Source organism: Coturnix japonica, chromosome 2 (assembly GCF_054131305.1).
Source record: "Coturnix japonica strain WE chromosome 2, WE-NBRP24, whole genome shotgun sequence".
Classification (NCBI taxonomy): Eukaryota; Metazoa; Chordata; class Aves; order Galliformes; family Phasianidae; genus Coturnix; species Coturnix japonica.
The window spans coordinates 28,613,675-28,627,410 of NC_140664.1; the positions used below are offsets into that span (position 1 = coordinate 28,613,675).

The 13,736-nt window shown below is 37.8% G+C and overlaps 1 protein-coding gene across 1 annotated transcript in view; it reads right to left on the bottom strand.

Annotated features, from left to right (window-relative positions):
- Positions 1-1,553: 1,553 nt before the first annotated feature.
- KCNB2 (potassium voltage-gated channel subfamily B member 2) overlaps positions 1,554-13,736 on the bottom strand; it is a 193,498-nt gene continuing 181,315 nt past the window's right edge. The window contains exon 3 of the mRNA XM_015855775.3: positions 1,554-10,768. Within this exon, the coding sequence (XP_015711261.2) occupies positions 8,606-10,768 (2,163 nt within the window). The 3' untranslated portion in view covers positions 1,554-8,605. The remainder of the gene's footprint in view (positions 10,769-13,736) is intronic.

Below are 13,736 nucleotides of genomic sequence, written 5' to 3' on the forward strand. Positions count from 1 at the left end.
CTTGATTTTCCAGAATCAGTGAGTATTTGAAAATGTTTCTGCTTTTTTTTTTTTTCTTGTGTGGCTTAGTTTCATTGCCATGCAGTCAAAATTTGCAGGTTCAGAGGACTTATAGAAAACTGAAGATGATCTGTGGAGCTGGAATGTGTGCCTTGAGCTGTGTTTTTTGAGGTACTTTAAGGTACGAATAGATGTGTGGGTGGCTGACAGCTTGTTTGTGGAGTAATACACAAAACTCACAACCGTCTCTCTCAAATGCAATTATTCAGATCAATAGCAAGAAGAAGAAACTGGAAGAAGCAATCAGAAGGATGTGATGTTTGTTTTTAAAGGAGAGAGGAAACTAGGAATGTGTTTAAGGTAGTTAGAACAAATTTAGATTAATGTGCAGTACTACACTTTCAGAGAAAGAATCCCTAGATTATAAGCTAAAAGAGTGGAGGGCCAGACTCTTTTCAGTAGTGTGTGGAGACAGTACAAGGGGAAACAGCCAGAAACTGGAGCATAGGAAGTTCTGCATGAATGTGCGCAAGAACTTCTTTATGCTGAGGGTGACGGAGCACTGGAACAGGCTGCCCAGGGGGGTTGTGGAGTCCCCTGTGGAGATATTTAAGACCCTGCTTTGGCAGGGGTGTTGGACTTGATGATCTCTGGAGGTCCCTTCCAACCACTACCATTCTGTGATTCTGTGAAAATTCTGCAGTGTGGTGAATTGTGTTGTGAGGTACATGAAGCAAAATCATTGTGGAGCTGAAGTGTATCTCTAAGCTCTCTCATAATAACTACAACCATCATGCTCACCAAAGGGCAGAATTTGGTGCTGCATCTTTATTTCCTTGTAACGCAGCTCAGATGTAGAAATTAAAGATTAGCTCTTTTAAAGAGGAAAAATCCCATTCCTTATTTTGTGAACCGTAACAATACTGTATTAAAGTTCTATTTGCAGCAAAACTTTGCCTGTACAAAAAAAAAGGTCAGTTGACTCATCTTGAAGGAATAAAAACCTTATTCCAAATACAATGTACACATCCTCTCACAGTTTTTTATCTGGTAAGAAAGAGAAAAAAAAAAATAAAAAAATAAGGTCTACTTAGGCAAAAATTACTAGGGTCCAAGCTCACATGTTTGTTTCTAGTAAGATGAACAAGATCCTGATTTATCCACCACCTCTGAATATGAGGCAAAGGTACTGAGGCTTGAATATCCAGAACCAGCTGCTTCCATGCTCCTGCAGGAAAGTTTACTCACCCTCAGAAAGCAATCTGAGATCTTTAATCTTTGTCAGTGCAAGTAGTAATTAGCAGTAATGCTGAAGGGAGAAAAAAGCTTAGAAGCACTGTAAGGTTTTGTTTTGTTTTGTTTAATAAACAATGGATTCTGACTTTATTTGCATAGCCAAATTATTCTTTCCTATATACTCTGTCTGCCAGAGATCCTTGTATAGTAAAGCCAAGTAATGAAATCTAAAGACACTATGGATTATTGTTTTGGTATATATGCAATGCTCAATGTAAAGTGGTTTCATGCAGAGAACTGAAATGAGACACAGATGATTCATTTACACATTTATTTACTATCCTGCTTATTCTATCAGACTGAAATGGAGAACAATGCATTTATTTTACAGACATTTGACATAAATTAAACATATTTTGATGTTGAACAATTGTACAGACTACAACATGCATATTAATATGTAGATTGGTGCAGAAATACTTAGTTGATCAGCAAAATCTAGTATGACAAAAAATAATAACCACATTTCCTTTTTTATGAAGTTAAAATGCAGCTGATATGGAGACATTGATACAATTACCACTAATTATGAGAAGTTATTATTCTAATGGAATCAGATGGTTAGCTGAAAAAATTAAGCTATTGACAAACAGTTATCTACGAAAAGAAATTAAATCCAAATGTTTCTAACAAATACAATAATAATGAAAAAAGCATGTTTGATGCAATTACCGTTGCAAAATGCCCTGTTATTTTCCTGCCCCGCCCCCAAAGACAAATGATGTGTGAAGCAAAAGCAGCATAATCTCCCACAAAACGTCTGGGGCATTTTGTAAAGGCAGATGAATGAGATTAGACAAGACTTATCACATATGCTTTTATCTCCTAGTGACAGTTCATTGAAAGAATGGTATGTTGTTAATATAGCAGTTTATGATGAAATGTTGCTTATTCTGTAAAACTGAACAATAGTGAAGACACTGCTATCGCGCCAAGAGAACTTGAAAAATACTGTTGTGCTTTTTCTTTTTTTTGTTGTTTGCAGCATTCAGAGCATTCACAGAGGAATACAAAGTAAAGTTCATCAACTCAACAGAACTGATAATAGTCATGCTACTGTATCTATGAAACTAACACAGTAATAACTTATAAATGTGAATTAGTACATATTTAGTTGATATTTACAGTGATCTTAAAGCAATAGGCTATGTATTCAACTCTCAGGTTCTTTGTACGCCAGTCCCTCCGTGTCTCAGCTTATCAGCATGGCTCCCTTGACTTTTGAGAGTTACATAGATAAAACTGCATAACTTTGAAAATTCAGAGGTATAAATCCAAAGGTCTGCATCCTAGCAGATGGATTTCTTTTTTCATTTTGCAGTATGTGTTAGAAACTTCCTTTTGCCTAAAGCTATAATATATTGCTCCTTCCTTCAGTTTTATACAGGCAGAATTCCCAATGGCTTTCTGCTTAAGGACTTCAAGAATAGGCATAAATGTTTTGTATTTTGAACTTCCACTGAGAGATGCTATCTGAGCAAAACTTAGAGCCAAAATATCAATATAGAACACATGCCCTTAACCTTGCAGTCGTAAAAGCAATAGAATAAGAAATAGACTGTTTCTTGAAATACCTTTTACAAGACATGGCCTAGAGATCAGAGCAACTAAGCACACCATCAAACCCCTCTAACCCTGCAGTTTAAATCAATTCCAACTAATATCTGAATGGAAAAGATACCAAGGCATGGTAGATAATAAAAAATACTAAGGCTGAGCTTCTGATCTTTCATCACTGCTTAGCTGTTTGCACAGACATTTGTTTTTATTTTCATACCATATGTATATTTAAGGTAAACATTTATTAACTAAAATGATAAAATAGAATTAATTTCCCAGACTGCTCTTCGATTCAGGCTTTACATTAACCATAGGCCTACTGTCAATGTCTAACATCACCACCCAGTTTGGATCACAGGTACAATTAAGATAATCTTATCTTTCAAATTAAATGATTTTTAGCTACTAATTAAGACGGTCAATAATATTGGTGTGCTACTTCTTTGTTCTATGGTGGGATCCATCTGGGCTTGTGCTAGGTGTCATAAAAGAAAACTAAATAGCAATCAGTAACAATGTGGGTCTATGAGGTACTGCTACTGTCTTGGAAGAGATCTCCATTGCAGCTAAAAGATAATATTTAAATATCATAACACAACATTAGAAAAAAAACAAAGCAATTACTTAAACCTTAAATGGAAGAAATACAAGGATGTCCGTGTTTCTCCATCTGTCAAGTACCACAGTATATGATTGCTAATAAAGAAACCACTGCGTGATGTATATAGTTCGGTCTATGCTTGCCAGTCATTTGGCCTTTCTTCAGTGAGGAAACCGATAACTCTGTAAGGAAAAATCTGCTCATAGGGCTGCAATAGATTTGGTTCCCAGAACACCCGATCTGTTTTACAGTATGAAAGCATTTCAGCCAGAGTTTAAACTGAATATCATTATTGATAAGAATGTATTGGACAAAAGACAGAAATACCGATGGCTATCTTAATGTAATAGTGAATTAAAAACTGCTTATGGCAAAGCAAGCTCCTCAAAAGCACTGAACAAGCACATTGAAACATCTTGCAGATGGGACAGAGCAGAGAAGACAGAGCATTTTAAACCTAGAAAACCTGTAAAGTTGTGAGAGGGTTTGGCTGCATCAGTAACAGAAATAAAAGGATACCGTTCTTCCTGTTCTTCACCTCAAATGCAAAAAGTCCAAGAGTTAGTATTATATCTGACCCTTTGCATCAGACTACCAAAATACTTTCCTGATAAACAAGACACATCTATCATAGTGTTTGTTTTCTGATGGCTCCTGAGCAGTGGAGAAGGTTGGTGTTTGGAGGGCAAGGGGAAGAGATTCAAAGATCAATAACGATAAGTACACAGAGAATCTTCTTTTTCAGGAAAGTTTTGAAAAGCAATTCCAGATCAGATGTTCGAGTTAGGCAACTGGGTAATAACATCACTGAACATGGAAATGGAACCTGTTGGTTCCATGATAAAAATTAAGATGGGGTAGGACTGAAATAAAACTTTTGCTACTGGCATTTTTGTTTCAGTAAGTATGATCAATGTATGTTTTATATCTCTGTATAGAGTATTGAAGCATGCCTTGCTAAAAAGAAACAGCTCTTTAAGTTGCTCTAGTGTTGGGTCAGATATCACCTCTTTGACATCGTTAATGTTTGGATTTTGAGACCAATTTTGAGGCGAGGACACAGTGCATTAAATTTCTGCATTTGCACAGAAGCTTCTATATTCTAGACACTGAAGCATTAAAAGGCCTTTTGTGTTTTTGTTTAAAAAAAATGTATTTTGTATAAATTCCCTAGTGCAATAACTTTCTACACCATGTTACATTCTTTATATGCTTCCCCTGTAAACAGCTTTCCTGTATGAACTTTGCAATTTGTGCGATACACGATTCCCCCCACCCTCCATTTGAATTAGTTACCATTTACTCAAAAATTGTTCTGATTACTCTGTGAGCATCATTTAAATGTGTTCATTTGGTTTCATCGTTGAAAATTAATTAAAACTTTGATTCAGGATTCTGCAGTTAGTATAAAATGTAAAAAACAGATTGATTGCAAAGCTATCTCCCTGAACAATCTTCAATTTCCAGCGATACGAAGAGTCAGACTCCTCTCGGGTGCACAGGGGAGTAACTTTGTCTCAGGGCTCCTTAAGTTGTTTAGAAATTCCACAACTGTTGGAGGCTTACTCCGGGACTGCAAAAAACCCTCCCCTTCATGTGGCAAATGGATAATAGGTCTGAAATGGCTTTGAAATTTTAGAAAAGCAGAAAAATATACTCAGGCAGTTTGCATAATTTGCTACATAGCAATTCATATTCTTGTGAATGAAGATGTCCCGGACTGCGCTTCTTGCACATGGTATAGTGCAGTACATCCAGATCCAGTCCTGCAACTAGCCAAGTAAATATTGTGATCATGAGTTATAGATGAGCTAGGTATGCGGGACTGGATCCCATGTATGCAACCAAGACTGGAAATACCAAATGTCTTACCCCCTGGAAATAATATTCAGCATAGTCAAAAGTATGTAACGAATCAATGAAATTATAACAAAAGCACTTCTAAAGCTTGATCCTTTTGCTTTGAAGCTTTCTATAATAAAAAAAAATAAAAAAAAATAATAAAAATAAAAATAAAAATACAACATCTGTTAATAAGGAGAATTGCATTTCTTTTGCTTGTATAATTTCAAAATAACTGTGCTTCTCTGAAAATGTTTTAAATATGGCAGTCAATAAGGGCCTGCTCTTCTCATCTTGCTTACATAGTTAAAGCTCCTGTTGATTTTACTCAAGAGAGTCCTGCTGCCCTTGTTTACTTTCAGCCAGTCCCTTTTTGTGGCAGATGCTCATTGGTTTCAGGGGAATTCATCTGCACAAGGACTGAGGTTTTGATTTTACCATTGTTAAACTTTCCATAGGGTAGAATCAAGTTTGCATAAAGTACTGGTTTAGTTCAGGACAGCTTAAATAATTAAATCTCTGCTCCTGAAATAAGTTCCCTATGGCTGGACTCCTCCCTTTCCAAAAATGACACCGATCCAAGGGGACTTTCCAAAAGTGTAAGGGTCAGCGGGGAGAAAAAGCACACAGTGGACACAGGACACAGACCTCAGCCTTGCCAGAACAACGCAGTTATCTTGAATGGGATTTTTCTGTGCATCCAGAGCATGGGATCAGGTCCCATTTGGACTTAATTTGGTCATCCTTATCCACTAGGATGTAAAGGCAGATTGAACAGGCCAGTGTGATTTCATTAAAACTGCACGTAGAAAATACAGACCAACGCTTTAGGCATATAAAAATCAACTGGCATTTAGTTTTTGTCACTGAAAATATCTAGCAAGAAAACATAAAAATAAATATATAAGATTAATGACTGTAAAATATTCAAGAGCTACGTTTTGGGACAGGGAGACATAACATGATCAAGCAGGATGCCATATAGATAGTTGAATGCAGCAACAAGTTGCAATAAACTGCAACTAATTAAAAAAAAAAAATCATTTTTGTTTTGAGAATTAATGACCAGACATTGTTCTGAAGAAATAACTTGATATTCCCAGTGTTTCGAATGACTGAGGAGAAAACATATTATTTGTATAGAAATCTAATCTTGCAAAACTTGATTACTTAAGCAAAGAATCTGTGGTATACTCATGATTTGGTCCAGCCACCAGTGCTTTTCAAACTTGCCTCTTTTCTATGGAGCAGGCTGTGGCATCAGCCCAGCCATGTCAAGCAGAGGACAATGTTGTAATAAAAGGCTTATTTTTTTACATCAAATGCATTAGGTGCTGATTTATACTAATTTACATAACAGAAAAGGTATGATTAAAATTTAGCTGAGCTCCTCTATGGGAGCCTGAGAAGCCTGTCATGATCAACCAGTTTTTGATTGGTCTAAAGTGCTTTCAAGGCTCCCATCCTTGTTGACTCACAGCCTTTACAAGGTTTACTGTAATAATCCTGACCTGAGAGAAGCAGTATGTTCCTTCTGTGCATAGGGAAGCGAGAGGCTCAATCTCAGACAATAAACCCACGGAGCAGCAAGGAATTGATGCTCATCAGACTTCTCTGCTGGGCCCTCTGTCTATTTATTAGCTGTGAGGCTGGACTGACTTGCTGCAGTGACAAAGCTGTTGTAAGGGAGCACCCAATTTCAGAAAAAAATCAGAAGACAGCAAACAAAAAGACATGCATTCTGATATACTAAAGAAAAAAGAGCATTTCATAGGGCACATCTGTGTAGCTGCATTCTTTTTCTTATGATTAGGATTAATTAATTGAATGAACTTTTAATGTTTTTATGACTATAGCATAGGAAGCTACTGGTGCTGGATAAAAAATCAGTTGCTTTTTTTCAGACTGTCTGTAATGAAGGCTTTGGCTCAGCACTTTTCTTTTGCAAAGCCGGAGAATACCAGAGAAAGCAAAAATGTTTGGTAGATGTCAGTGGAAGGAAGCATTGACATTTCCCTTCATTATGCATAGGGAAAAACATACACTGAGCCTTTGGAACAGCCACTGGAGAATGGGTTGAGGCAAAGCTGGTGTGTCGGGTAATACCATCTGTCAGTCCAAGTTTGTGCCTTACATCTTCACACCATAATGGCTTCAATAGCACTGCCATTAGTAAAGTGTGGGCAAGGCATGTAAAGTAAAGGGGGATTTGGAGACAGAAGGGAAGAAGAGTTATTGAGGGTTCTCAAAGATCACATAGAAATGAATATTTTTAAATCAATGGAAAAAGAATGCGAGTAACATTTCTTTTAATATCAAATATACTAAGAGATGGAGATTGCGATAGCCATTTGGCACTATTTATTGCCACAGAAATAATTCTCTGTTGTTACCGTTTGGATTTTAAATGGAACATTATTTTTCTTAGTTATGAAACGTTGGCAGTATTCTATAAAAATATCAAATGCCTCAAGTTCTGGTCATTAAATCTTTGTTTTTCTTCATGGGATCATTAAATAAACTGACAAATGCAATAACAAAAGTTACGCAAATAAAAAAAACCCAAACCCACACTATGATTTACAGCACAGATAGATAAACTAAGATACCGTAGTCCCTTAATTAACAGATATATTCATGAGCTTTTTAACAGAAAGCAAGATAGGTGAGATGCTTTAAGTAGAAGTTGCAATTTTGCAACATAAGTCTGTACAAAACCTCCAGGCAGCACGCTGTGAAGGAAGTACCTGTGTCCCAGGAAATTCTTTTTCCACAAATCCTTTTTAACAGTAGCTTTCCCCCCAACCCCAAACTATTTACAAATATATGCATTTTGCTAGCCCGAAGCACCTTGTTTCACATCGTTATGAATGCATGCATTGACATTTCATCCTTTCATGTGCAAATTCTAAAACTCATTGTAACCAAGAGAACCAGAAAGTTAAAAGAGTTCAAAACCTGTCTACAATCATAAGTGAAAGGATCAAAAATGTCAGATGTTGCAGCACTCTGGCTCTTAGCAGAGCTCTCTTTATTTTATTCACTGTTCTTGAGTCATTTTTTTCCTGTTTTTTTTTCTTTTTTCTTTTTTTTTTTTTCCCCCCAGTTTCTTACAAAAAAGCAGTCTTTTTTTCTTTTTTTTTCTTTTTTCTTTTTTTAATTAAACAGTATTTAAACTAAAGAACTCTTCATGCCATGCAAAAATAACATTTTATGCACTTTTTTTTGAGGCTTTCCATGTTTTAGTTCATAGGCATTACTAACTGTGGTTTAAGAAAAAAGTATTTTTATTGCTATTGTAACTAGTCACATGCTAGTTTCACGTGTGGGACAGTAACCAGTTTCTCCTGGACTCGTATGAATTTCTGGGGCAAATAAATGGTTTTCCATTTTGTGGCCTTCTTGGTTACTATCTTTCTTCCCCTCACCCACAGCATGGTAAATGTCTTGAGTACAGTTGTGACTCATGCTTTTGGGTGAAGAGCTGACCGGCGGCTCCTCTGTTAAATGGTTGCCATCACTGTGTTTGTCCCCACAGCAATTTGTCTTAATATCCTGTTGTTTCTCATGTTTTATACCATGTAACTCCATAAACTCTTCTTCTTCTCCGGTGTCTATCTCAGTGAAGCTCCTCCTCTCTTTTGAAGGGAAAGAAAAAATCTTTTGTTTGGGAAACAGAGGGGATGATTTTTTGGAAGGTCCCTGACAAAGTCCTGCTGCATCAGCACCAAGTAATGGTCGTTCACCTTGGGGTGAATTTTCCTCCAAGAGAATGGTGCTGATGTGCTGAGGGGTGGCCTGGGGAAAGTCTGCTCCTGCCATCACAGGCAACGGCCTTGCAGTGCTGGGTGGAGTTTGAGGAGCACCGCCTCTATTGTCTTTAAAATTAACTTTAAGGGATCTGGATTTTAATGGATTGCTACCTTTCAGAGAACTTTTGGGGCTTTCCATGGCAGTGTCGAAATGTAAATGACCGTGCAAAACAGTCTGGGTCCCACTGCCATCACTGATAACAGCTCTGTCAATTGGAGTATAGTCAAAGGTGATATCGGTTGGAGAAAACATTCTGTCTTTTGTGAATGGCATAAACTGAGAACTCCTTACTCTTTGGTTGTCTTCTGGGTTGGCAGAATCACTTGGGAACCTCATCTGCAAGTGGGAGCCAGGAAAGAGAGAAAGTGGAGACCTCTCTGTTTCTGTGAAGTCAGTGGCACAGCTGGCAAAGCTGTCGATACTAGATGTGCTTCTTATGTCCGTGATGATGTCTGTTGGTCCGGCTGACAACTGGTCTCTCTGTCCTGTAACTTCTTCCATTTCTATTTCTTCTTCATATGTAGGTGGCTTTGTGGACTGGTCTTGGTAACCAGCATTAAGATTAGGCTGAGACTGAGTTTTAGTGATTTCATTATATAGCATCTCCAGCTTTTGAGCACTGAGGTGCTGTGGGCTGGAGGATGCTGCAGCATTATTTAATTGCTCATGAGAGTCTTGCTGGCTAACTTCTTGGTATTTGTTCTCATAAGACTTGTTCGAACTTGTTTCAGACATTGTCCTTCTAGCCCATTTCCACCGGCTTGGTGACAGGTGGTTGTCATCGGGTGTCTCCTTTGGGTTGGCTGCTTCACCAGGCTTACCTGAATCTACTGCTACATCTATCATTTCCATGCTGCGAGCAAAGGCATCTTTCAGGTTCATGGAAACAATGCTGCCATTTCTTTTAGCTCGCTCAAGTGCTTCTCTCCTTTTAATTGCCTTCTCCTGTCTTTTCTGTTCCTTGTAAAACTCTGAGAAATTGTTCACAATAATTGGTATAGGCAGGGCTATAACCAGCACTCCAGCAATACAGCAAAGTCCTCCTACAATTTTACCTAACAGAGTCTTAGGATAAATGTCACCATATCCTACAGTAGTCATAGTGATTGTTGCCCACCAGAATGATGCAGGGATACTGGTAAATTTGGTGGCATCTTCATCCTTTTCAGCAAAGAATACAAGACTTGAAAATATCATTATCCCCATGGCTAAAAATAGTATCAACAAGCCTAATTCATTGTAACTCCGTCTGAGAGTAAAACCCAAAGATTGAAGGCCTGTTGAATGTCTGGCAAGTTTAAGAATCCTTAGGATCCTCATAATACGAAATATCTGAACCACGCGTCGGACGTTTTGGAACTGCAGTACACTTTTATTGGACTCCGTGAGGAAAATGGTGACATAGTATGGCAAAATAGCCAGTAAGTCAATGACATTTAACGGCCCCTTGAAGAACTTCCACTTGTTTGGTGAGGACAGAAAACGCAAAAGGTACTCCATGGTAAACCAAGCAATACACACAGCTTCAACGTGCGCTAGCTGAGGGTTGTCATTTGGCTGCCCAAATTCGTCTATTTCTTGAAGCTCTGGCAACGTGTTAAGAGACAAAGCAATAGTGGACAGTACGATGAACAGAATGGACACAATGGCCAAAATCTGTAAAATAAAATAAACGGTTTGGTTAGACCAATGCAAGTGCATTTGTCAGGGTCTGCTTAAATCATTTAAGATACGCATGTGTCAAATAAACTCAGATTGAAGGAAGCTGGTTTGACTCCTGCACTCTTTATTTTAACATTTTGCTTTTTGCACAAAGAGAAAACACTGGAATCATCTGGACATGGTCAAAACCTGATTGTTTTATTGCTTGTAGTAAGCCTTCCAGAAAGGCAAGCCAGATAGCCCTACTATTTTTAAATTACAGAAGAAGGTAAGACATATTATAGCAAATTATTGAGTAAAGAATATCAGGTTCCTGTTAATGTGCAGAATATTAATCTATTAGTTTTCTGCATTAAATGTAATTACACAGAACTTAGGGCAAGGCAGAGAAATGATTGGTAATAACAGTTTGTAAACTGACATTTAATATGCGCAGAGACCTTCCAAGTCATGCATAAATTTATGGGTCAGAAGCTGAAATTATGAAAACAAGAGGCAGTGCTCTGTGGAACAGTCCTGCCCAGTTGCAATGTCTGCACACATTTCAGGTGCTAAAAGAAATGAAATTAGAAATAGGTAGAGAGGGTTAGAACATGAAAAAAATATGCAGTAGTATGAAAGTGAACCTTGTTTCTTGTAATCACTAAAAGGTAAGATAGGTTGGCACTGATTTTGATAAGAATGAGACACGTCATGCATGATGCCCTTTCACATTGCCCAGAGTTGCTGGTCATTCTCACTTAAAAAACTGTTATTATGAGAAAAGAAATGGATCTACCAGAGAACATAAAATTTGTACTACAAAGTTTAGTTATTCATACTCCAGGTAATGTTGGCAACTTGGAAAGAATACATTATTGCTTTTATTGAAAGTCCTATGTCTGTGTTTTCATGAAAAATGTGGAAATAAATTGTTTAATACATTATTTTCTCTTTTAAGGCTCAGTTTAAACTCATTCTTAAAAGCATTTGGTCTCATTTGTCAGAAATGGTACTGTGAAATCCATTCAGTGATAGCTGATGTGCTTGCAAGCACACATTAGGACTGATAAAATTGCTGTGATATTCAAGAAGAGTGAAATGCAACTGAGCAGTATACAAATGTATAGTATATAAGAAGAGATTGGTCACAGCAGTGATAACAGTTCTAGAGACAGAAATACCACCTCACTGTACCTCTGAAAAAACAGCAGTAAGGCTATTTCAGCTGTGGGATACTAAGCATAAAGGCAGCTCTCTAAGCACAAGCGGAACTGCTCACAGTATGAGAGTCCATATTTGGCATCATCCTGTATTTATGCCTTTGGCCTTTTTCCAGCTTACACAGAACAGGCAGCACCTTTCATATGCAGAAATACCCCAAACAGATTTTTATTTTCTTTTGAGTTTTATTTCTTAGTGGAGTAAGACTTGCTTATTCCTCCTACCAAGTGAGTTGTGGGCTGTCTTCATTCCTCATACAACCCATCCAGAAGTACTCTGGTTAATCCGTGTTGTGTAGAGGGTACACATCCCTTTATAACTGCTGCCCACAACAGAAAAAAAAAAAAAAAAAAGGCCAGCACTAGAAAAATGTTTTCTGAGATGATAAAACAGAATGAAGGCAATAACACTGAAATACCTAGGCAGAGCTGAATGGTGACATGGGCAATGGTCTGTAGGTAGGGTACAGGCAGGCAAAAGAAAAACAGTACTGCGGAGCAATAACTATTTTCCAGACTGTGAAAGCTGATTGTATAAGATTTCCCTGTGAAAAGGTTTGAAGCTTAAATGGAGTATACTAGGTTCTCCGCTAAATTACTGCAAAATAATTAATGCATGCTTGAGTTCTGTAACCTACTCAATAGTATAATAATGCTTTCAAAACTCAAAGAACAAATAAACACATAGTAAATATGGCACAGAATTATTGAGCTTGCGCTTTCTGCCACTGAAACCAACTGTCTCCTCATTTTGGCCTGCATTAGCATGTAAATAATAACATAGAAAAAACTGCCTAATTCAGAAACGTAATTACTTGACATGCATTGTCCTTAGAAAATAATGTTAGTACTTCAGACTTATTTTATGCCTGGGTATTCACCAGTGTATAAAGGATCCTAGGAAATGATTCACTCTATAGCATGCCTTCTTTCACTGTGTGACGGTGTTAAAACTCCATGTAAGACAGGTCACTGTATAGATGTTGAATATATAATTTTCATGTCCAGAGTTATCAACTATGTTTGCTTTTTTTTTTTTTTTTTTTTTTTCCTGACAATAACAAGCTGTTTGTTGAAGCCACACATCATTTGCTGGTAACATGCAAATCTGAATTTAATGAAATGCATGAAATAGCAAGCCTGAATTTTTTAGTGTTTTATATGTCATAGAATGGTATGGGTTAAAGGCGACCTTAAAGATCATTAGTTCCAATACTCCTGCTGTGGATAGGGACAGCTTCAATTGGACCTGAGTGCCTAGGGCCCCATCCAACCTGGTCTTGAACATCTCCAAGGATAAGGCATCCACCACTTCTCTGGGCAGCCTGTGCCAGTGCCTCACCACCCTCTGAATGAAAAATTCCAACTAATATCTGATCCAAATATCCCCTCTTTTGTAACTCCTTGTCCTGTCACTGCACTCCCTGATAGGAGTCCCTCCCCATTTTTCCCATGATCACTTTTAGGTACTGGAAGGCCTGGTGTCTTCTCTTCTGCAGTCCAGACAAGCCCAGCTTCCCTTTTTTTCTTTGAAGGAGAGATGCTCCAGTCCTCTGATCATCCTCATGATACTCCTCTGGACCTGCTCCAACATCTTTCTTGTGCTGGGGGCCCCAGGCCTGGATGCAGTATTCCAGATGGGTCCTCGCAAGAGCTGAGTACAGGAGTACAATCACCTCCCTAGATATCACCTATAATTACGAATGTGTCACTGGGGGGAAAAAATTACAGCAAAAGAAAGTATTTTGGCTTCTACTACT